The sequence below is a fragment of the Beta vulgaris genome, chromosome 1, assembly GCF_026745355.1.
Source record: "Beta vulgaris subsp. vulgaris cultivar EL10 chromosome 1, EL10.2, whole genome shotgun sequence".
Classification (NCBI taxonomy): Eukaryota; Viridiplantae; Streptophyta; class Magnoliopsida; order Caryophyllales; family Amaranthaceae; genus Beta; species Beta vulgaris.
In genome coordinates, this window is record NC_079202.1 from 27,503,607 (window position 1) to 27,529,355 (window position 25,749).

General features: G+C 38.9%; 3 protein-coding genes across 4 annotated transcripts; 1 reads left to right on the plus strand and 2 right to left on the minus strand.

The window, feature by feature from the left end:
• Positions 1-1,400: 1,400 nt before the first annotated feature.
• LOC104885136 (uncharacterized) lies at positions 1,401-2,776 on the plus strand. The gene is made up of 3 exons (XM_010669841.1): positions 1,401-1,514; positions 1,650-1,727; positions 2,177-2,776. The coding sequence occupies exons 1-3, from the start codon at positions 1,401-1,403 to the stop codon at positions 2,774-2,776; spliced, it is 792 nt and encodes a 263-aa protein (XP_010668143.1).
• Positions 2,777-11,678: 8,902 nt separating this feature from the next.
• LOC104885135 (hypothetical protein) lies at positions 11,679-19,329 on the minus strand. Of its 2 annotated transcripts, none has more exons than XM_019247757.3 (3): positions 18,783-19,329; positions 16,112-17,309; positions 11,679-12,308 (listed from the first exon to the last, which is right to left on the minus strand). In XM_019247757.3, exons 1-3 carry the CDS (start codon positions 18,819-18,821, stop codon positions 12,106-12,108), a joined length of 1,440 nt encoding a protein of 479 aa, XP_019103302.1. In that variant the 5' UTR covers positions 18,822-19,329; the 3' UTR covers positions 11,679-12,105. The 2 variants fall into 2 exon arrangements, with proteins under 2 accessions (XP_019103302.1, XP_010668142.1); XM_010669840.4 differs by having other exon boundaries at positions 16,172-17,309; positions 18,783-19,326.
• Positions 19,330-22,199: 2,870 nt separating this feature from the next.
• Positions 22,200-25,404, minus strand: LOC125493166 (uncharacterized). The gene is made up of 2 exons (XM_048636226.2): positions 22,451-25,404; positions 22,200-22,352 (listed from the first exon to the last, which is right to left on the minus strand). The coding sequence occupies exons 1-2, from the start codon at positions 24,976-24,978 to the stop codon at positions 22,316-22,318; spliced, it is 2,565 nt and encodes an 854-aa protein (XP_048492183.2). The 5' UTR covers positions 24,979-25,404; the 3' UTR covers positions 22,200-22,315.
• Positions 25,405-25,749: the final 345 nt, after the last annotated feature.

The following is a 25,749-nucleotide window of genomic DNA, read 5'->3' on the forward strand; positions in this document are numbered from 1 at the left end:
TTTTTTTTATTCGAAATCTTGATTATATTCGAAAAGTTTTTTTTTTCAAAAATTATATGAGTTCGGAAATTTTTTTTTCGAATAATTTGAGAGGTCCGAATTTTTTTTTTGTTTCGAGTCGGAAATTTTTCGAGTGATCATAGGTTCGAAATTTTTTTTACTCGAATCTTTTTTTTAGACACTTAAGTAATATTATTTATAAAAGTGTCTGCATCATATTTTCTGCCTTTAAGTTATATTATTGCATTGTGAGAATGGGTAGTATAGGAAGGGCATATAGGATAGCAACATTATATGCCTGCATCAGGAAGTTAGTTCAGCATCATTATTATTTTTCTTCCCTGCTAATGATGCATAATGTTTTTCTTCCCTGCTAACTGTTATATCCTTCTTGCCTGCTAAGGTGTTATATTTTTTATGCCTTTGTTTTTGTTTACCCTTATGATTGCTTGTGGGAACACGTTAGAGAGAGTGATAAACCACTATGGTTTATTGTATTGTATCTCTTCAATCATGTCTGCTAATCTAGGAAGCTATTTTAACCCCATCATCCTGAGCGACGACGAAGTCGACGAGTTTCATGCACCTAACGACCATCGAGAGTATACGGATCTACACTGGACGCTGCATTGCATCTTAAGGAGAGGTTTGCCTAGTGATGATGAGATAATACTAGAAATGGACCATGCTAGAGGCACCACTAGGGAAGACATCTACCATGCTTACTTCAGGTATGAAACGGAGACTGAACCTGAAGAGGATGAGGATACCATACCCATTAGAAGATCCAAGATACAAAGGAAATTCATTGACTATGATGAGGATGGGGAAGAAGAGGAATTTGAGGATGCTACATTCATGCCTGATCAGTATAAGGAAGCTGAGGATAAAGATAGCAATGTAGTGCCATAGAGTCATACATATACTTAAATTTTTTATATATACAGATATGCATAAGATATTAGTTATAGGAATAATGTTGGAGGTGTGCCAACAAGGACAGAGGTGTTTTATAGAGTTATTATTTTAGGAAAATATAGATACTATGATATTATTTTTATTTTTATAATTTTTCCCTTTTATGGAAAAATAAAGATATTTTTTAGTTTATTTGAGTGAGTAAGAATTTATTTTGGGCACGTGATGGGAATTTTTTTTTATTTAAATTTTCATTGTGTGATCATACTATTACTTGCTCGTTTCTACCTTCATGATGGTATGAATATATATTTTTACGTGAACAATTATGTGATTATTAGAGAACACTTCATGTTGGAACTTAGTGAATTGTTTGTTGATGCGATCTTTAATGATCAAATAAAATGTTGCCTTACTAGATGACTATGTAAGTTATACTGGAACCTAAGTAGAGTTATATTACTTTCAGGTCCTAGAGTAGAATGGCCAACAATACTGATTTAGCTGCTGCTATTCGCCTCTTGGCGGAGAAACTGACTCAGGAAAGGGTTGAACGTCCTGAGACTGCTGGAGAAATGTTCGAAAGATTGGCCAAAGTTAAACCACCCTACTTTAAGGGACAATCTGACCCTACCTTCTTAGAGAATTAGATTAGGGAATTTGAAAAGCTATTCGAGGTAGTGAACTGCCCTGCTGATATGAGAGTAGGTCAGGCTGTGTTATATCTGAAGGATGAGGCTGGCCTATGGTGGAGAGAAAATGGTGCTAGACTGAGTGCCGCTGAAGGATTCAATTGGGAAGCATTTGTGGTAGTCTTGAGAGGGAAGTTTTACCCTGCCTTTATGAGGAAACAAAAAGCCCAAGAGTTCATCAACCTTAGGATGGGTAGTATGACTATTTCTGAGTATTATAGCAAATTCATAGCCCTATCTAGGTTTGCACCTGAGGTTGTAGCCACTGAGGAGCTTAAGGCTCAGAGGTTCGAGCAAGGTCTAACGGATGAAATTCAGTTGGGACTAGGAGGTGAGACCTTTACATCCTTAGATGTGGTGTATGGGAGAGCTTCGCATATCTATGGGTTGCAATCAAGGAGAGATAAGAAGAATGGGATAGTTGGTGAGAAGAGGAAGGATGTTAATGCTGGGGGAAACCAGGGGAATTTCAAGAAAAACGAAATGGTAATGGGAATTTCCAAGGGAGGAACAACCAGGATAACCGTAGTCAGGGTAGACCTGATAGAGTTTACCATTGCAAAAAGTGTGACAAAAACCATCCTGGAAGAGATTGCAAGGGAGATTTGGTGAGCTGTAACTATTGCCAGAAGAAGGGCCATAGGGAGTATGAGTGTTTCTCCAAGCACTGTAAAGATCTGAAGACTCAAGGAATCGGTAACCAGGTTAGATCAGGGTCCAACCAGTTAGGGAACCAGAGTCCTAATCCTGGAGGTCAGCAGAATAACCAAGGGAGCTATAGTAAGCCTGCGAATGAGAATCCTAACCAGAATAAGCCTGCGGGAAAAATGTTCGTGATGAGTCGTAACGAAGCTGAGAGATCTGCTGATGTGGTTACTGGTAAATTTTCTATTCATTCAGTCCTTGTTAAAACGCTATTTGATTTGGGGGTGACTTATTCTTTTATATCGTCTTCTTTCCTAAAGAGTCTGGGGTTAGTAGAATTCGAACCAATTGACTTGTCTATTAGTATTCCTACTGGCGAAGTCATAAAGTGTATAAAGCTGTTTAAAAACCTTTCTTTGAAGATAGGAGGGTGTGTCTTTCCGTCTGGCTTAATTGAATTCAACTTGGGAGATCTAGATGTGATCCTTGGGATGAACTGGTTGAGTCTGTACAAAGGCTAACATTGATTGTGAGATTCAAAAGGTAGTGTTGAGAAATCCTTCGGGAAAATTGACCTCCTATAGACGTTTCGGGAAACCTAAGAAGTTTGGAGTTATCTCTGCTATGCAAGTAAAGAAATTGATTGAAAAAGGGTGTGAGCTATTCTTCTGTAGCGTGCAGGATGTGAGTAAGGAAGCTGAGTTAAAACTTGAGGATGTCCCAATAGTGAACGAGTTTATGGATGTATTTCCGAGTGAGATTTTAGGTATGCCACCTGCTAGAGCTGTTGAGTTCACTATAGACTTAGTTCCTGGAACTGCACATATATCTAAGCCACCCTATAGAATGGCATTTCCTAAGATGAGTGAGTTAAAGATGCAATTGCAAGAGCTCTTAGATAAAGGTTATATTAGGCCTAATGCATCACCTTGGGGAGCTCCTGTGTTGTTCGTGAAGAAAAAGGATGGAAGTATGAGGTTATGTATCGACTATAGGGAGTTGAACAATGTTACCATCAAAAACAAGTACCCTTTGCCTAGAATAGATGACCTATTCGACCAATTGAATGGAGCAAGTGTGTTCTCAAATATCGACTTACGTTCTGGATATCACCAATTGAGGGTACCCGATATGGATGTACCTAAGACTGCCTTTAGAACGCGTTATGGTCACTATGAGTTCACTGTAATGCCATTTGTGTTAACCAATGCTCCTGCGATATTTATGGACTTGACGAATAGGATCTTTCATGAGTTTCTGGATAAGTTTGTAGTGGTTTTCATTGATGACATTTTAATATACTCGAGGAATGAAGCTGAGCATGATGAGCACTTGAGGATTATTTTGGAGACATTAAGGAAAAACCAATTATATGCAAGTTCTCTAAGTGTGAGTTTCGTTTGGAGAAAGTAGCATTTTTGGGTCACTTTGTGTCTAAGGAAGGAGTCTCAGTAGATCCTGCTAAGATTCAAGCTGTGAGTGAGTGGCCAACTCCAAAGAGTGTGTCAGACATTAGGAGTTTCTTGGGTCTAGCTGGCTATTATAGAAGATTTGTGAGAGATTTCTCGAAGATAGCAAGACCTATGACCAATTTGATGAAAAAGGAGGGGTTTGAGGTATATAATGAAAAGTGTGAGGAAGCTTTCCAGATCTTGAAGGATCGTTTAACCTCTGCACCTGTTTTGACCCTGCCTGATGGAAATGAGGGGTTTGAGGTATATAGTGATGCATCGAAAAATGGTCTGGGTTGTGTGTTACAACAGAATGGTAAGGTAATAGCGTATGCGTCGCGTCAATTGAAACCTTATGAGGCTAATTACCCTACCCATGATCTAGAGTTAGCTTCTATAGTGTTTGCATTGAAAATTTGGAGACATTATCTTTATGGAGCAACTTGTAAGATATTTACAGACCATAAGAGCTTGAAGTACATCTTCACCCAAAAAGACTTGAATATGAGGCAGAGAAGATGGCTGAGTTGATTAAGGATTATGATCTAGACATCCAGTATCATGAGGGGAAAGCAAATGTGGTGGTTGATGCCCTAAGTAGGAAATCGAGTCATAGTTGAGTACGTTGATAGTCCCTGAGGAGTTGTGTCGAGATATGCAAAGGTTGAGCCTAGAAATTTTAAATCCTGGGGAAAGTGAGGCTAGACTTAGTACTCTTTCTTTGGGTGTGTCAGTTTTCGACGAGATTATTGAGGGTCAAGTTGGTGATGAGCACCTAGACAAGATCAAGGAGAAAATGAAGCAAGGAAAGGAAGCTGACTTTAAGATTCATGATGATGGGAGTCTAAGGTTTAAAGGGAGGTGGTGTGTACCACAGAAGTGCAATGACCTTAAGAGACGCCTTATGGATGAGGGGCATAATACTCCATATTCTGTGCACCCTGGGGGTGACAAATTGTATAAAGACCTTAAGGGTATCTATTGGTGGCCAAACATGAAGAGAGGTAGCTGAATATGTGTCTAAGTGCCTAACTTGTCAGAAGGTGAAGATAGACCATAAGAGACCTATGGGAAAGGTTCAATCGTTAGAGGTCCCTGGATGGAAGTGGGATTCTATTTCTATGGACTTTGTGACTGCCTTACCTAAGACGGAAGTGGAAATGACACCATTTGGGTTATTGTGGATAGACTGACCAATCAGCCGTGTTCATACCTATTAAGGAGACATGGAAAAAGAAACAGCTCGCTAAGACTTACAGTAAGCATGTGGTGAGACATCATGGAGTTCCAAAGGACATTATTTCTGACCGTGACTCTAGATTTCTATCGAAGTTTTGGAAAAAGGTCCAATTAAACCTTGGGACAACATTGAAAATGAGTACAACCTTTCACCCTGCGACTGATAGTCAGACTGAGAGGACTAATCAGACTATGGAGGACATATTAAGAGCATGTGCGATCGATTTTCAAGGAAGTTGGGAGGACCAATTAGATTTGATTGAGTTTTCTTACAACAATAGTTATCATGCGAGTATAAAGATGGCACCGTTTGAGGCATTATATGGACGGAAATGTAGAAGTCCCATTTGCTGGAATGACTTTAGTGAAAATATAGTCTTGGGGACTGAATTTATTGAGGAGACCGTCAAGAATGTCGACTAAATTCAGGCTCGAATTCAATGCGCAAGATAGGCAGAAAAGTTATGCAGATTTAAAACGACGCGAAGATGAGTTTGCTGTAGGTGATAAAGTTCTTGAAAGTATCACCCACTAAAGGCGTTATGAGATTTGGGAAAAAGGGCAACTAAGTGCTAAGTATGTAGGCCCATATGAGATTTTGGAGCCATTGGGAAAGTAGCTTATAGATTGGCGCTGCCAATGGAGTTTGAAAAGATGCATGATGTATTCCATATCTCCCAACTTAAGCGCTATATCCCTGATGAACGTCATGTCCTAGAGCCTGAAAGAGTTCAGATGATAGTAGCCTCACATATGAGGAAAGACCTGTCAAGATTCTCGACAGGAAAGTGCGTAGTACACGCAAAAAGATGTTACATGTCAAAGTTCTTTGGTCTAACCACGAGTCAGGGAGGCAACGTGGGAAGCCGAAGATGATATGAGAAAAAGTATCCAGACCTATTCCTTGAGGTGAGTTACGAGGGCGTAACTCGTTTTCTTTAAGGGGGTAGAATGCGATAAATTTCGCGCTTTTGTCTATTTTTATGAATTTTCATTCATTTGATGCCTATGTCGGCAATTTGCACATGTTAGTGCAAAAGAACTAGATCTCCGCATAAGAAAAGTGTTCATAAGTAACACAAGTGTTTTAAAAATGGGAAAGTGCACAAGAGGCACTACCTTTCTTCAAAAACTTTCGAAATAGAATTCAACTTTTGAAAGTACGAGGTTTTGTGTCAAGTTTCGGGACGAAACTTCTTTTAAGGGGGTAGACTGTAATCCCCCACAATTTTAAAGAATTTTATAAATATATTAGTATTTATATAGTTATATTTAAATCCAAATGAGTTTGGAAAATGTTTGACTTTTAAAAAGGGTTGACTTTTTAAAAGTCAAATGAAATTATTTTTCATAGCTTAATAAAATTAGAAATATTTTAATTAAGCATGTTTTAATAAAGTTTTAATATTAAAGTATATTGAAAAAAAGTTTAATGGAATCGAAATCCAAAAGGATATAAAGGGAAAGAGTCTGTTGATGACTAAAGTCTTAAATTGCCATCTTATTAGTCATCAAGTTTCATTAAACATATCTTTTCCTAAGCCCATAAAGGAAGCCTTTATATAAATATCCTAAAACCCAATTATTTCACCTACACATTATTTTCTCAAATCACGTCACTCTCTCTCTCCCCTTCCTTCGACTTTCTCTCTCTTCCTCGTGCGTCATTTCGGCCTTCTCTCTCAAAATTCGTTTCTTCTTCTTCAAGTAATGTTTCTTGTTCAACAAGAAATGTCACAAATCCTTCTCAAGAACCGAAAGTTGTTGTTGTCGGTTTCTTGCTGCTGCTATTGCTGGCCGACGCCATCTTCCTCCATTGTTTGTCGGTTGTTTTCTTCCTTCCTTCCTAAGATTCCATTAAAAGACTAGGTTTTATGTTATTTTATTATTATTTATCATGTTTACCAATTAAATTATTGTTTTATATATATATAATTTGTTACTATAGTTATATATAAAAATTTCAGATTTATTATATTGAGTTTATTTTTAGTTTTAATCAGGAAATAAGAGTTTTTAGGGTTTTTATTTGCTAGAAACTAAAGAAATATATTATGAACTATAAGATTTGTTTAGTACATAATTTTAAATACGTTGTACATATTTGCAGAAGAGTTATTAGATTTTAGAAGTGTTGTAATTTCAGAAAAGAAGTATTTATGGAGTTTTTAAGGATTTTTAATTGCTAGAATAGTATACTATACTAGGAATTAAAAATAACTTAAGTTTGACACTTAAAAACGATTTTAAAACGTGTTTTAAGGGGTTTTAATCTATTTAAAGCTGCTGTAATTTTTGTTCAAGTTATTAATTTTAGTTACTTTATTTTCTAGCGGGAATACGTTGTAGGAGACTTTTAACGATTTAAAAGTGGCCTCAAGCTAGTAATACGAGGTACGTACATTATTTACGTGATATGTGGCTTAGTACCATGTTTAAGGAAGTTTAAATTTTTAGTATCATGTATAGGAACCTGATTGTTCATATATGTGATTTCTGGATTATTTTACATGTTATATGCCTGTGTGCAACATGTGATCTAGATATGATGATATTATCAAATTATAATGTTTTATGGAATGATTGATGCAAGCATGTTAAGTTAGTTTATTTATTAATTCATATAAGAATTAGTATATGTTAAAGTGAATCATGTAATGCATGTATTTTGAGAAGTATCATTTTATTATCTTATGAGGGCCGTGGACCTTATTTGGTAAGTTACAAGTTATACCTATATAAAGGTAAGTTTATTGTTGGCTAGGTTCAACAAGTAAGTGAGTAAAGAATAAAAGGAATTAAGTAGTCTTGGATTGTAAGTTGTGATCACTTGTTAATCCAAAGATAAAAGAAGTTCTGTTATGGCTGCTCGATTTTAATTATGTGTTACTTGCTGGTGTGTCAACACAAGTAATAAATGTAATTAACGTAAAGTGTAACGAGAATAAGTTATAGACTTTAGACTGGTGCACGTCTAGAGTTGGACATAAGGGTTGGGGTTATGGTGAGCGTGCCATAGCTTTTCTAGGAATGGATTGATCACCATCCCTCTTTATTTCAAAGGTTCCTCGATATCGCAGGTCACTCTGAAATGCGGAGTCCGCCCGCATTTCACATTAGTAGGCAAGACAACTCGTCCAATAACTATTCCATTTAAGTATTAAAAATATTTTTAAGTTTAGTTCAGTAAAAGTTGCCTGCATTTATTATATGATTATTTATTATTTTCCTATACGTTTATTTTAGTATCATGTTTAGGAATATTTATATTGATATGTAGTACTCAGCTTTGCTGATTACGTGCTTTACTTGTGTGTGTGATCATGGCATTACCTTATTGATCTTGTGATGATCATTCTGGTGAGCAGAGTCAATATTGCATTGACATTACAGGTTCGCAGATGTGCATCGCATTGGGAATCTGGAGTGGAGAGACTATATATATATATATATATATATAGTTTAAGTTCTGTTTTCCTAGGAACATATTTATTTAAGGTTGTGGTTTATTTAAGTTAGTGTGTTAAAGTTTCAAACACTTGTTATTTATTTAGTAAGTTTTAATAAAGTTGGTTTTTAGTAAATTGTTTTCCGCAGCGAAATTCTGAATAAGCCGATACGTTATCACACGGGCGATAATGCCTGGGTAATTCTCTAAGTTTTATATTATAAAGTTATTTCTGAAAAGAGAGAATTATCGGGGTGTTACATAATGGTTCCAATATGAAAGGGAAGCACTAAGGTGTACAAAAATGGTTATGCATCCATTTTTCGAGGTTTGAGAGATGTTTTGCAGCATTCTCTAGTGATCGATCTATCCCCTTTGATTTCTTACACTCCCCATTGGTAGGGTACTTCATTGATTGATGATACGTAGATGGGACGACCTTCATGTTGTGGATCCAAGGTCTTCCCAAGATGACGTTGTATGAGGACGAACAGTCTACGACATAGAATTTGGTAGGCATGTTCACTCATTTAGCATAGGTAGGCAACGTCACTTTTGCCATGGTATGTTTAGCTTCTCCACTGAATTCAACGAAGACAGTGGACTTCCGGAGGATGTCACGTTCGCCGATGCCCATATCTTCTAATGCATCGTTCATGAAAACGTTAGTTGAATTGCCATTATCCACTACCACACATTTTAGTAAATAATTACTGATAGTTAGAGAAATTACCAGACCGTCATGGTAGATGTCTCTGTCGTAACCAAGATCGTTGTCATCAAATGTTATTGGCATAGCCTTGAGTTCAGCGTCACGCGGATGTCGGAGTTCTTTTGGAACGACGTCTTAGTTAGTGACGTCTCTTGCATGACGTCTAGCTAGAGAATAGGTTAGTCCACAAATATCTAATCTGCCACTAATAACATTAATTACCTACATTTTTGTTGGCAATGAAGGGGGTTATCGCTGTCCTTGGATTTGGATAAAGTATTTTTCCCCTTTTCTAGTCAATAGATCTTTTAGATGTCCTTCTTTAAGGAGGTGTGCAACTTCGCGCCTTGATGCGACGCACTCGTCATGCCCATGATCTCCATGGAATTCGAACCATTTGGATTTGTCTCATAGCGGTGCTGCTTTTAAATTCCCGAAAGGTCATTGAACATCATTGCCAAGAGAATGCAAAGTGTCAACAATACCTGACGCGTTGACGCTAAACCCATACTCATTGAGTTTGGGCGGTAGTCTAGGATCACTTTTCCAGTTGTTGGCATGCACGGTATGACAAACACTATGAATTTGTTGTGGACGGTCGTAAGGCTTTAGACGCCACAAACTTTTCTTTGTACGCGTCTATTTCCTACTGTCGACGTTGTAGAACTCCTTCCTTGATTATCTCCTCCCGATAACCGTCCCTTCATATCTTCATTTTGAATTTCCCGTCTGTTACGAATATGCAAAATGTTGGGCCAAACACCTATATCTTCTCATCCACTACTGTGGTCCAAACACGCTAATGAAGCTCCCTTCGCCGACCAACTCACACATTCCCTAATAGGATTCACCCTTCGCACACCTCATAGAAGAGGCCAAAGTCCTCTTAGATTCTTGAAGGACCTAGGTCTTAGACATAATAGTGATTCATGAGAATAGTTCATTTTTGAGTTTATAACAAACTTTTGTTGGGGTTCTTTCCTAAATCTAATATAGTAATAAGTGAAATAGTTCATCCGTTTATTTATTGACTCATTTCCTATACGTTTTTTTCACCAAATACCCCCGACAAATAAAAAAACTCACCATATATCCTTAATGTTTCAGATATTCACCATATACCCCTGAGTTTTCAAAACTGTGCAACATTTACCATTTTTCTAATAGACATTAAGTTATCGTTAGATTTCTTTACGATATTGCCATTATTAATCCTAAACACTAAATTCTAAACCCTAACCCTAAAATCTAATCCTAATCAACCTCCTCCCCCGCCCCTCCACCGTCGCAGCCCCCACCCCCACCCCTCCGCCGCAGCCGCATCCTTCCCCTATAAGAATTCGTCGGCAGCACGGGAGAACTAACCCCCCCCCCCTTTCAGGAAAGCATCTGAACCCAGCTGCACCGCCCTTCCACAGCATCGCCAGTCAACCTAAGCCCGGAAAATTCGAGTTGGCAGCATGGAGTGCAATGTGTGAGAGAAAAGAGAGTGTTAGGGAGAGAGAAATCGCAAGGATGAGGTGGGGGCTGGGGAAATCACGGGGAGGGGTGGGGGCTGGGTAAATCGCGAGGGGTGGGGTTTGGGGAAATCGTGAGGGAGGGGGTGGGTCTACGGTGGGGAGGGAGTGGGGTTGGGGCTGCGATAGTGGAGGGAGGGGTGGGGATGGGGTGCTGGGGTGGAGGGGAGGGGGTAGGGCGCTGGGGTGGAGGGAAGTGGTGGGGGCTGGGGTAGGGTGGGCTAGGGTGGGGTGGAGGTCAGGGGAGGGAGGGCGTGGGTTAGGGTTAAGGGTTAGGATTAGGGTTTGGGTGGGGGTGGGGGTGGGGGTGGGGGTGGGGCACTGGGGTCGAAGGGAGAAGTTGGGGGTCGGGGTGGATGGGGTGGAAGGGAGGGGAGGGGAGGGTGGGTTAGGGTTAGGATTAGGGTTAGTGGTAGGGGTAGGGTTAGGATTTGGGAGAAGGAGTTAATAATGGCAAAATTGTATCTATCGCTAACAGTGAGTTAACTGTCATGATTAAAAGGGATTTTGGTAAATGTTTTTAGAAACTCAAGGGTATATGGTGAATATATGAAACATTGAGGGTATATGGTGATTTTATTAATTTGTTGGGGGTATTTGGTGAAAAAACTATTTCTTTTATGCATACTTACAGATGCACTAATTTGAAACTTAATATCTTTAATTATAAATAGAAAAATTACAAAAAATATATATTTTAAAGATAAACATTTCTAAGAAGATCTCACATAACTATATTTTTCTCAAGTACAAATAGTCAAAGTCATGTATATATAATTTCTTGTTCTGTTGCTTTTGTAAGTTTTTTTAAAAAGTCAAAATAAGTCATCTAAAAAAAATAGAGGAAGTATTTTTTTTTGGCTAGTAGAGAAATATATTGCAAAGCAAATTTTCACATCTATTTTGTTCTTTAAATGGGGTGAGAGAGAAATACTTAACTTTTAACGAGGCCTTCTCTCTTGACTCTTTTTCAGTTGTTTGTAAGACGAATATAGCAATAACAGTACTTGCAATTCTTCTACTTTCCCTAGTTTTTCACTTTCACTTACAACAGAGTATATAATTAGTAGTATTAGGTCTACATGCATAAATAATATCAACTATCTTCAAATATGAACAATTTCAAGTATCTTGCTTCTTACAACTGACTGCGAGAAAACCCAGTCTATATCACAATCCTGAATCCTCCCACACCAGGATACCAGGAACTAAGCTAATAAAACGAAGGAAACCTCCCCAATCTTAATAGAGAGGCATGGCACACCAACTTGCAAAATCTAGACCAGTGCACAACATCGAGTCAGCCGACAGCCTTATAAGAGAGGCTAAGCCCAGTTACAAGTTAGACCAATGCTGCTGCCAGTTACAAAAAACACTCAAGCCAAATTAGGATCAGAGATAGATTCAGGGGTTTTGAAATAGAGACTAGAGACAGGACGTAACCAGCACAAGACAGAGCTACACCTATCAACAAACCAAACAACTAATGCCATGTGTAATCTTCCCTACATTCTCGCAAGCTCCGCCCTCGTCTATACTCAACCTCAGCATCTGAGCAGGAAAGACCCATATTCAACTTCCTGCTTTTGTTGAATTTCCCCATGTTAGAATACATATCATCTTCATCTGTAAGACTTGGAGTACTCTGGCCAGAGATTTTTCCAGGCTGCTTGTCTTTTTTCTCATCTGAATCAATAAAAACAACAATATTATTTAATCCCAGCATAGATAAGTTATCAAGCTAGATAATAGAAGTCAAATGGGTTGTTAAGCTAGATATAGAATTATCAAAATCAGTCACATAGTGGGTGTGACACTAATATTTTCCTTTCCCCACCAATGTTTAACATCAAAATTCATGAAGAAACCAATCTCCTCACACTAATTCTATATACAAGAAAAGCTTGGTACACCACATCGGCACCACCAGAAAGTAGAACCACATTTTTTAGAACCATATATCAATGTCAACTACCTTGATTCAGAAGCATCTGCATTGTTAAAGAAAAAAGTTAAACTTATCCCTGACCAGCCATATTTGGCACAGAATTATGTGTGTTAAACCTAATTCCTGTGCAAATCAAACTACCTTGTCTGAAAATTAATATGTTCTATAATTGGTAAGAAAACTTCGAAAAGCCAGGCGACAGGATTCTGCTAAAACAAACTAGCATCAATTCAGCATAATCTGTATCTCCCATTTCTACCAAATAAGAACATCATTACTGCCATCTAGTGAGCTCAGTCCAAACCTACATAAAACCACGGGAACAAAATCAACCAGCTTCATCATTCCCAGCCAGCATGCTTTGGATCTTTTTCTTTTTTTTCCAAATTCCGTCAAACTGCCTATATGACTGAGTGGCATATCTCACAGACTATTTTAACACTTTGTCCACTACTTTAATTATGGAATTAGATATTACATACAAGTTGCTATGTTAGATTCTCTCATTTGCTTCAGAAAGAAACAATGTACTAAAATGTATACTTGTCAAGTATGATTTAAATATCTGCTCCCAAATCTCTTAATATACAATCATGAAATGGGTTATTCCAATTTGTGATGATATCATGTACAATGTAACATCCACAAGATGGCGCCTTTACACAACACTGCAACCCCAACCACAATTACAGTTGCAACGATGACACTTTTCTATGACACTGAATCCTGGGGTAACCCTTTGATCTTCACCCTGTTCTACCCCTGCCCTTGAAATGAGAGAACTTAAAATACAGTTCATAAACAGCGAATGACAACATCTAAAGAACAGCTATGTTGCACATAAACGAGTAAACACGATACAGGGGTAATGGAGAAATCCAAAATCTCAAAAGATAAGAGGCATGCGGAAATGTTAATCATTAGAGACAAGGTATCTATACCTTAGAATTAAATTCAGTGACACGAGTTAGAGAGCATCTTTTAAACTTTTTATATATTTTTCCCTTTCTGAAAAGCAGCCAGAAAGATGGTATGAGAAGAAAAAGGAAAAAATATTTTGAGTAAAAAAAAAAAAAAAAAAAGATACATGTAAAAATATTGGCAAATTGAAGATTGTAAAATCATACTGTTGAAATCAATGCCACAACAAGTATTACCACAACTATTTTGAGCGCAAAATTACCTCCCTCACAAGAAATTTGCAAAACACAAAAAGAAACAGTTTGACTAGATTCGCATCCTCTTTCCCCTACAGCTCCCCCCCCCCCCCCTCCAGCCTCTTTTTTCTTTCACACCAAACCACAAAGAAAAAGGAGAAAGAGAGCATAGAGATCACTGTTTGCATCCAAGAGAGAAGAGAAATAGATAACTACTGGAGAAGAAAATAAGCCTGAGACAGCTGCAGGATAAACCTGTCCTATCTAGAGAGTGCTAGCCTGCTAGGAGATGCAGAATCCTAGAGACATCTGACCAAATGTCGAGCCAGAAAGATGGTTAGAAAGGCAAAAGAGAAAAGAATTTTAGTATAAAAAAAAGATACAAGTAAAAATATTGCAAAAAGCAAAAATTGTAAAATCATACTGTTGAAATCAATGCCACAACAAGAATTACCACTACTATTTTGAGTACAAAATTCACTCCCTGACAGACAATTTGCAAAACACAAAAAACAAAAGTTTGACCAGGTTTCCGTTCTCTTTTTCCTACAGCTTCCTGCACCCCCCGAGACTCTTTTTTCTTTCACACCAAACCACAAAGAAACATGGAGAAAGAGCACATAGAGATCATTATTTGTATCTAAGAGAGAAGAGAAACGAACAACTATGGGAGAAGAAGAAAGGCTTGAGACAGCTGCAGGATAAACCTGTCCTATCTAGAGAGTGGTAGTCTGCTAGGAGATGCAGAATCCTAGAGACATTTGAGCAAATGTTGAGTTCAGAACGAGAAGTAGCCAGAATGACATGGCAGGGAAAGGGACTGGCAGCAGTGAGAGATAAAAGGGTGGAGCTTTGTCGAATTGGGGAGAATGGATTGATTCGAGAAAGAGGCTTTTGTTTGCCCAGGATAGGTAGCTTTCCCTAGGAAAAAATTAATAACATAAAAAGCAACTCCCCAGCATTTTGAAGTCTTGTTTTAATTTCGGAAATTGGCATCCAGTCCAAAATGCTTAAACATGTTTCCAGATGCTTCAAAACATGTGATGTTCTATATACTGAAATCTCGGCACTAAACTGCATTCTCGTGCATTAAGAAGAGAGCAACAAAAGAGTGTTTATACATCATACAATAGCTTTCTCTCTTTTTCGCCCATAAACAGGCAAAGAGCTAGGTTTTTGGACTTTGTTTATAGATGTTCAAAAATGGATATGGTTTAGAGGAGATTTTGGGGGGTTTTTTAAACGCTTGGGAGTGGGGATGGGGATCAAAGTAGAGGGTTTTTGGGGATCTCGAAACTGACAAAAGGGGAAAGGGAACCTCAAAAGGCATCAACGAAACACAAATTGGTCGTGTTTCCCTTTCTCAGGGACCCCATACCAGATACCCCCTTAATTATCATCAACCTTGTTGACTTTTTCGGATCGGACAGTAGTAATTAGATGCACAATGGAGAGGTAGTTTTCTATAAGGCAAAAATAATTACCAAAAAGTATTAGATAGTCAAAATGGATTCAGGAATCATAGAGAATATGTGATGCCTGCCAGAAATTGTGAGTCTTCGACTAACAAGGATGAAGACAACCACCTTATATATTTAGGATGGTCCAAAACAGCTCAAGCCACTTCCATCTTTGTTCCAAGTCATACCTCAAACTTTCCTTAAAACACAACAGTGAACAATTTCAAGTTGTCTTAGTTTGTCGTTTTTATACTACCAATTTGACTGGATTATAAATGACGTAATGAAAGCTACTCCTAGTATTTATTCGAAGAGACTTTTGCTCAAAACCCAATTGTACCCTTATTCCTTGGGCAAAGGGAAAATCGCAAAACTACATGTGCTGCTGCAGGAACAGCAAGTTTAATCACTAACCCAGTATCCTTGAATGAACACACATAACAATAAAAAGTGAAAACTATGAAAAGATCAGAAAAAAAAAAACTCTAAGATGACTTTTTCTATGACCTAAATAAGAAGTGAGAGCACTTGTTCAAAAATATGCATGAAAAGGGTGATAACTTTATCACCTGCAAAAAATAAACATTGACCACCGATATCTTTATTTATAGACAAGTGAAAATAAAAAAAATGATTTTGAAAATATTTATCAATGATGAATCTAACAAGACCCAACTTGAATATGTTTTTCCTTGTGTATAAGTACCAACAATGGTCAAAGTGAAGTATGTTAATAGTGTATCAGAGTGTAGATTAATAGAAAAAAACTACGAAGGAGTACAATAGGATCCAGCCACATAGACCTGGTGCTCATCTAACCACCCAAAAAGTCACACACAAGGTCCAGAGTCTGATAACCTCTATTATATCACAAGTTATGCAGATTTCTATTAACTGTTTTAACACTTGGCCAACATAACTCACCTCTAAATTGTTTGAAGGGATAGCTATTAACTGTTTTAGCACTTGGCCAACATGACTCACCTCTAAATTGTTTGAATGAAACTGTCCCTTGTAGACCTTTGCCATTCATATCTGACCCTGATTTGGCAAATCTCTCGGTAGGTGAATTGTTATCTGACTTTCTTGATCCTCCATGTCCCCAGTCTAATAATGTTGCTTCTTCTACATTAGACTTGTTAGAGGTGCAGGGCATCATAGAGAACGAGTCATCCATAACATCAGATATTTCTACATATTGAGGAGTTGTAATCATTTCATCTGCACTAAAGCCAAATGATGCTCTGTAAGCTTCTATTTCCTCCACTTCGTGCTTGCTATTTTTGTTCTGCTTGCTCTGATTCCCAGTTCCGTTAGAGTAGCCATCGGACTCTTTGGATATACTTAGTCGCCCACCAGAATGTGGTTGGTCCAGATAAAACTGAGCAAATGTTGCAGGACAGAAAAAGTTTGAAGCCTGAGATTTGGCACCGTCATCAGTAAGCCATCCTGAACCATTTCTTGGATGCTTTGCGCTTCTAGAAGAAAGAGAACCATCCCAGGGAGAAGCAACTTCCCTCTCGGGAAAAGATAAGCGATCACCCGAGGTTCTTGAAACAGGCGATCTAAGGCTACTCGCAGGACTTCCAGGTGAAAGTGGATAAGTTGTTTGAAGATCATTAGAAGGCACATAATTGGCCTTCCCAGCACATTTTAAATCACCAGATGATGAAAGGAACTGTGCAAAAGGGACATCAGGAGAAGAGGGTGTTGTTAGGTGAGCCAGTTCTGGAGGAGGGGTCAAAGGAGCAGTTGATGGCTCAGTCGTGAAGGTTGAAAAAACAGGAGGAGTAACCAGGTTAGTTTCATGAGCATAAGGCCCAGTTGCATACATAGTGGAGGAAGGGCCAGGGGAATTGGCAGACAATGAGAGGTGGCAACGTGGTGATTGTGCAGTAGAAGGAAGAGCAGAGTTTGAGAAGGATGCTGGGGAAGAAGGGGGAGCAAGAAGATGTGGGGCTAATGAAGTAGCTTGGTTGGGTAAACCAACACCCTGTGGTCCGTTAGGCTGGTTTGCTGCCGCACTGCCATCAGGTGTACGAGATGCTGGTACAATACGTTTCCCACCTTTCTGTGCACTGAAACAGGGGAGTCCACCCCAGCATCCTCCCCATTTCTTGCGCTGAGAAGAAAATCAATGGTTAACATTAGAGGTCAAGTCACCAATGTAGAAATAGCTTACATAAATTACACAGGAATGCAAGATATGGGTTGTAAGCTTCTTAATTACTCCTAATTTCTTATATGTAGACAATAAGAAATCCGTAAATAGAGCGTTCATGACAATAAAGGAGACTTCGGGGGTTTGTTTGTTATCATTATAAACTACTTAATAGTCGATCAAAGATTATTGTCACTTCTAAAACTCTTATATTTGAAAAATAGAAGCCATAAGAGAGAACAGTACCAAATCATAGAATTGACAATAGAGTACGTGGAAAGATTTCATGTGTTAGGTCTGTAGCTTTCTATCTTGCTTAAAAGAACCCACAAGTGCTAAGAGTGATTTCTTTTCGAGTTAGAATAACAAACAGATCAAAATAGATAATGGAGACGCAAGATCAGTACATAACTGCAACAACATAGACAGAAAGGTGTTTCCACATTACAATAATGACATCACTAACATTTTATAAAAGGATGAAAAGGAAACAAGAACTAGAGCAAGAAAGACAGCAAGATATGATGGTTTCTATTAGGACCAGAGACTAATAGAATAGTAATACCGACCCCCCCCCCCATTGTAAACTGCACTTCATCTTACAAACATCAGTGAACCACACAGCATCTTGCATCTACCCACCCTACTCACAAGACATATATCAAAGCAGCACCCACAATGAAAAATGTCTAAATCTAAACCATTAAATATTTTTGTCCTCATCAACAAAAATGATATTGTATCAATTAAAAAAAATAAGTATATAAAAACGCAACATATGACCTCATTATAGGGATATTATCATACTAATATTTTAATTCCAATATACTACTTTATTGCTCAAACGTACTACTTTTCTAACTACATATACTACTCTTTTTATGAGATGAACCAAACAAAATGTATAGAACTGTTCTGAATTGGACAAAGCTCCACCCAGAATTGCCTCCAGTCTAATTAGCATTTCGCAACTTCTAAAGAAGCGGAGTTAAGAGCGAGCTTGCATTTTCCTAGCAAACATTTACGATATTGAAAGGATTTGCCTTAATAAGGGGAAAAGAAGAACTGAACAATCAATCCCTCCCCCAATCCCCTTCCTTACCTTCCAAATTCTTCAACCCAAATAATATGTTAGCAAAAAAAGTGTGTATTTAACAACAAAATTACACATATATTGAACCCATCCCTCAATATCAAAGATAAACATTAAAAAAAACAGGACCTCAAAATTCAGATCCAAAGAAAAACAAAACAAAACAAAAAGTGATAAGTATAATGCAAGAATCCCGGGTAACTCATATCATATTTTTGCACACTAATAAATATCAGAAAATCCAAATGCAAATCCAGCCCATTGCAAAAATGTCAGATCTAAACTTATGAATTAAATTTAAAAAAAATAAAGAAATAAAATAAAGGGATGAATTAAGTTACCCGCTCTTGCTGTGGAAATCGGTTCTGCTCTGACCCCATTTTCACACTCTATGTTTTGTCTTTCGAGTACCAATAAAGTCACATATTTCTTCCACCTTAAGTCATGGTTAAATTCATCAACATTACAAATTCATAAGAAAGATGAGAACCCAGAATATGTATTTTTTTCTTTTTTCTTCACGAACGAACAAATGAGAGAAAATTATGAGTGGTTTACTTCACTTTTATTATTATTAATATTATGTTTTCTGCTTTCGAAGTGTGGAGCTAGTGACAAGAGTGAAAAAGGACGTAGTAGTAGTAGGAGTAAGAATAGATCTGTCAATACAAAAACAGAGGAGAAGAAAAAGGAAAGAAAAAATAAATTGATTGATCGGATAGGGAGGCAAAGGGAAGACAAAAAGAAGGAGAGAGAAAGAGAAAATAAATTGGGAAAAAGAAAAAGGGAAAAGAAAGCAGCTGCAAAGAGGACGACAGATATGCTTTTTATTTTTGGGTTAAGGAAAAGCTGAGAGAGGCGGGCGTAGTAGTCCAGACTCTCAGAATGCGAACTGTCTTAGAATGAGACTCGACTCTTTCATAAGTTGATACTTCAGAGTACTGGTCCTCGTCTCGTGCGAAGGCCCTACTTTTTTTTGACACATTTTCACAAATTTAGTTCATTTCAACTATTTTTATGTCAGTTTAGTTCAACTCCCTTCATTTCAGTTTACTTTAACTTAAAATAAGACAGTTCAAGGATCTCCAATAGCAACTATATTAGAATTTGACTCTAATTCAAACCAACCTGATCCGAAGAAAAAAGTCTAACCCAAATTAGATAAAAGAAAGTTTGAATGTGAGTCCAATAGAAAAATATCGGAATTTTTTCCTTGAATAATGCTAAAAAGGGGATTAATTCCCAAAATGTGCCACAAAATTTTTTATTTCCCTGCGTACCGTCCACGTAGGACGGCACGCGAAAAAAATTTTTTTTTTGTTTTAACGGAGGTAAACCGCTACTCGGAGTAGCGGTTTACTTCAAACAAAACGCTACTCCGAGTAGCGGTTCATTCACCTAAACCGCTACTCAGAGTAGCGGTTTTAATGAGTGAACCGCTACTCAGAGTAGCGTTTCCTCCTCGGGTAAACCGCTACTCCGAGTAGCGGTTCATTCATTAAAACCGTACTCCGAGTAGCGGTTTTGTACCCATTACAAACCAACTTCATTGTTTCCACATAACTGGCCAACTGCCAGAAAACCAAAAAATTCCAGCAATCCAACAAACAATCATCCAACCTCCAATTCTAGCAATTCCAAACAATATCCAACCTCCAATTTCAACATTATCCAACCTGCAATTCCAAACAATTATCCAACCTCCAATTTCAACATTATCCAACCTGCAATTCCAGCACCAAATTCCATTCAACAACACCAAATATAAGCCACACATTGATCACTCATCACCAAGTTGATACACATTCAAATGTATGTAAAAAAAATTTAGTTACAAGTTAGAGTGAGAAAAAATGTTAACTAACTACATAAACATAAATGAAACTTCTAAAACCCTCTCTTTTCTTTTGTGAAGGTGTAGATGAGCTAGGTGTGCTCATGAGTCTCTGCAATGGCATCAAGAGAAGGGGGAGTAGTGTCAGAACGTCGTCGATAGGCCTCTGAGTGACTGGAGGTGAAAGCAAAGCTGACGTGGTAGATATATGGGCAGCAGACGTAGAAGATGTAGAAGTCGATGTATATCCAGCAGAAGTAGGCACGCCTGTACGATGTGGCCATGTCCAGTCGGCCAACAGCATCAACACACAGTCCCCTCATAGTCTGCAATGTCTGCGCATACAAGTCACGCACCATATCTGGAGGCAATGACTCAGAAGCCTCTAGTACAGTACCGCACCTATGAGCAATATCAGATAAAGTATGTGCCTGAATAGAAAGGAAATACATATTATATAGTTGTATAAATAAATAAAAGTGCAACTAAAAATCAGTGAACTTACCAGTACTATATCTGCAGACGCAGGCTGATAATGTGTAGAAGGTGGTCGCCTCGATGGATTCGTCAGGCGTAACCTCGTGATGCGACGAAACCATATCATATACTCGTCAAAGGCATGAGTACACCATAAAAGGAGTGCCCTGAACTATGTGTCCCTCGCGCTCATCCCAATGTGCAATGTAAGGTCGATGTCTGAGCGGATAGTTCTTGTTCTTCGACCTCCGATCAATGGCATGAAGGGTTGTGCTCGTATCAGAAGGTGCGGGAATCGTCTGCTCGAATCCGAATGGCGCATAACTCGACCAGGGAAATGGAACTCTACAATGTCGAAACAGATAAGTGGGGCCATGGTGCGCCATACATGTCGATCAGCTCGACATATAGCAGGTAAAACGCCAGTCTCGCATCAGTATATGGCTGCCAAGTCATCTACAAAAAATAGAATCTTACAATATTAGGCAAAAGAAGAGTCTACCAATGTATATAAGTTAGGCAAGTACGAGCCTATGTACCTGCTCGTCCGTCTGATGGTCAAGTGCATCCCTGTAGTAAGGAAGCCCACCTCTGTGTGGGACCTAGTGATGTGTACTCGAAGCCAACTGAAAAGAAATATACGTTATTATCCATGAGAAAAATGAATCTAAAAAATGTCAACAAATGTGAGACATTGAATATTACCTGACAGCTAAGGGGTCAATCCCCGGAACATGCTGGGAGCCTAAAATAGGAACGGCCTCGTCAAACTGTGGAGGTGGGTCCCGCACCCTCGAAATCCGAGGTCTGCCAATGTGTATGTGCTCCCATGCCCAAATCTGTAACAACAACACAGGGCCACCTAACTCCCTCGCACCCCTATGTGATGCCGACATAGCTGCCGATACAGGTATGCAAGGGTCGCACTACCCCAACTATATGTCCCTGCTACGTCGAGATCAGCTAAAAGCGGGAGATAAAGAACCTGGACTGCATCTCCACTCTTGTCGGCAAAAAGAATGGACCCCATCAATGCAAGAATGTAAGCCCGGGCAAATCGCTGGACAGTCACCTCATCAGCATCATTCGGCAACAAGAAAAAATGTTGCCGAAGCCATGTCAATCTCAAAGACGAACCCTGGAGAACTTTGGGCTCGTTCTCCGGTGTGTTGGGCCAAATCCCTAACAACTCGAAAACTAATGCAGCCCAGTTACCCTCGCCTCGACCAATAACAGGTGCCCCGTGGACTCTAAGTCCAAGGATAACAGCGACATCCTCCAAAGTAATCGTCGCCTCCCCAACAGTCAAATGAAATGTATGGGTCTCCTGCCTCCATCGCTCCACTAATGCCGTCAGAAGTGGTCTATCAATCTCCAAACCTCCCCCTACCAAACGATGTATGCCGAGAAAACAGCCCGCTCGACATACCGAAGAACCCTTCGTGAATCTCCCAGTCAAGATAGAGACTGTGATGATGCAACCGACACGATAGTACCGTGTCCGCTACTCCCCTCCAGACATCCTCACTCCGATGCTGGTCCTGGAGGGTGAGAACGCTGCGATCAGTGGGGCCGGGAAAGATGGACTGCGCCATCAGACCTAATAAGAAAAAAACAAAATATACCGGTCAGTAACAAAATGAGGACTATGAAAATAATATAAATTTTTGAAATTTAACAAAATATGAAAACATTTACCCAGATGTTCCTTCACCGTTCTTATTAGGACATCTTTGCTTATTGTGTCCTGAAACCTTACAAATGCTACATCTATATTTGCCAGACCTATCAGCTGCATCCATTTCATTTTGTATTCGAGTGGACCGTGGACGTCCAGCTCCACGTTTTAGCCTCTCATCAGCTATAATTCTCGGACCATCATATGGAGAACAATTATGCATATCAGGCACAGGCTTGAAAAAGGACATATAAGTAGATCGATACGAGCTAGTCAGAAATGAAGCGTCCACAAAACCACTATATGACAAGCTCCGGTGACGACATACCGCAAGGACATGAGAACACGGCAACTTATATATTTTGACTTTCTCACATGTACATGTCTTCTGCATTAAGTTAACCGTGTGTTTCTTTCCACCTTTCCCCGCAATACGGTCTCCACGACCAGTAGTGACCTCAAATAGCCCTCGCTCATAATCAAACACAATCACCTCATGAGCACCTGCCTTCTCCATGTTCTTTTCAATGATGTTAGTCGCCTTCGGGCTATAATCATGGCCTTCCTCAAGTCTTTTTCTACCTAATTCTCTCCTTGTAGCAAAATAAGAATTGACACGATAAAATGTCATTCTTACCAAAGCAGTGATCGGTAGACATCTTGCTCCTTTTAGGACACCATTAAACACTTCAGACATGTTGGTGGTTTGCACACCATATCTACACCCACCATCATGATGTAGAGACCATAGATGAAGGGGAATGTCCAACAGATATCTAGCTGCCTCGACATTAATGGAGCCAATTCGATCCATATAGTACAAAAACTTCCTTTTCTGCCTAGCATATGCAGCTTTTCCGAATAGGTTCTTGATGGCAGCATTCTTATACTTCGAATTCAAGTTCGAAGCAAGATGACGCACACAAAAGCGGTGATGTGCATATGGTTCCTCCCAACCACTACCAGGCTCATTCATAGCTGCAAGGATACCCCTATGACGATCAGAGATGACACACAGATCCTTTCTATCTGTGACGGAACGTCTAATGCAAGCTAAAAACCAAGACCAGTCCTCCGTGCTTTCTTCCTCCACAACAGCAAAGGCAAGTGGGAATAGCTGGAAATTAGCATCTGTTCCCATAGCAATCAATAATTTGCCTTTGTATTTCCCGTACAAGTGAGTACCATCTATAGTGATAAGAGGCCGACAATGACGGAATCCGGAAATGGAGGGTTTAAAGGCCCAGAAGACCCTCCTAAAGATGTGCGTAGTAGGATCTTGTGTTGGGATCGTACTCCAGTAAACGACAGTGCCTCGATTGGACTCTTTCAAGGCTTGCAAGTACCTCGGTAACTCTTGATACGACTTCTCCCAATCACCAAAAATATTGCTGATTGCCTTTTGTTTTGCTAACCAAGCTCTCTTATATGTTATTGAAAATTGATATTGGTTCTTCACAAAAGTAAGGATGGACTGAACTTTGAATGAAGGATCAGTCCTAATGAAATCCTCGATAAGATCAGCAACGAAATCTGATGAAATGAGAGGATGGTCTCCACATGTTATGTCTCCTAAACAATTGCTTGCATGTGGACCAACATATCGTACAATTTTGAATGAGAACGACTTAGTCATGATTGCACGCAACCTCCATGGACAGTGACACACTTCCTTTCTAGCACATTCAATGACATACTTTGTGGGCTCTGACTCTAACACCCGAAACATCTGGTTTCTAGAGATCGACCATGCTTTCACAAAATTCTTTAATTGCTGCAATGAGGCGAACTCTTGTCCTATCTCAAATTCAGAAGCCACAGTTAATGAACCAGTGACATTCCAAGTCATCCATGAATCTATTAACCTTTGATCAACTTCGTCAACTCTAAGCCAATCTTGTGAAGGAACACCAGCCTTTATTGCCTTGTCAGCTAATTCTCTTGCATCATCATCCTCATCCCTATCAGAATCCACATGCTCCTCCTCGTTTCCCAAAAAATCAACATCATTTTGATGTAGAGTGTCAAGATGGAATGTGGATGGTATGTGGGGAGACGAAGCAGGAGAAATAAACTCATTCATGTGCTGATTTACATAATGTGGGTCTGACAACATGCTAGTAAATGATTCAAATTGCATATTAGGAGCTGATGTCGGTACCTCCATGCTATCCCTAAAGTCCATTGAAGGTACATAACCCACATTACTTTGCACATTTATCTCTTTGGGAACTTGTTCAATGTACACCTCCATTGCCATGGCTGACGTTTGTGTCACTGAAAGCCACATAGCACTCAGTGACTCGTCATCCTCTAGTGCAATTGGCACATATTTTCCCGGCATCGGATATCTCATAAACAATTTCAGTTCCACATACATACGATCACATCCAACAACGTCATATACCCTATTCAGAATCTCTTGAAACATCATACCGGAATTGATGAACAAAAACTTTTTCCTTCCACCTCTATACACAATATCAACATCATTTTGAGATAATTCACCATTCCAATAAAGGTATAGAGGATATTTAGGTTGTTCCATATTCTACATACAAAAAACATAATGTTTAATTAAGTTATTCTTATTCTACATATTCAAACAATATCAACACTATTTTTCACCTATACTAGTAGTATTTACAACATAAACACAACAATTCATGCAAAATCAACCATCACAAAATGCTCAAATTCATTTTTAACCAACCAACAACTAATTTATACTAATCAAACAACTAAACAATATGCTAATAACCTTTGAATTATACTAATCACCTTCCAATTATACTAACCTTCCAATTAATACAAAATCAACATCACAATATCCTAAATTTTTAATCATCAACAACTAAATTATACTAATCAAACTAAACAATTTCCATCTAACAAATATGGCATGCTACACAAATTAAATTAAAAAAAAAACAAAAAAATACTCACAAAGATGGAAAAGATGCTGTGGTCGGAAGAGAGAGAGCACAAATGACGGACTGTCGTCGGTCGCGAGTGAGAAACGTGCGGAGGTCGCCGGCGGTGAGGAAGGCAGTCGAAGAGAGAGAGTATTGTGAGCAGCGTCGTCGGAAGAGAGAGAGAGTGTGAAGTGATTGTGAGAAAATAATTTCGAGCATTGGGAAATTGGGAGTTAGGGCTGGAATTGGGGATTTTTATAAACCGCTACTCGGAGTAGCGGTTTTCTTTAATGAACCGCTACTCCGAGTAGCGGTTTACAACGGGTCCAAAAATATTGTAAACCGCTACTCAGAGTAGCGGTTCATTAAAGAAAACCGCTACTCAGAGTAGCGGTTGATTTTAA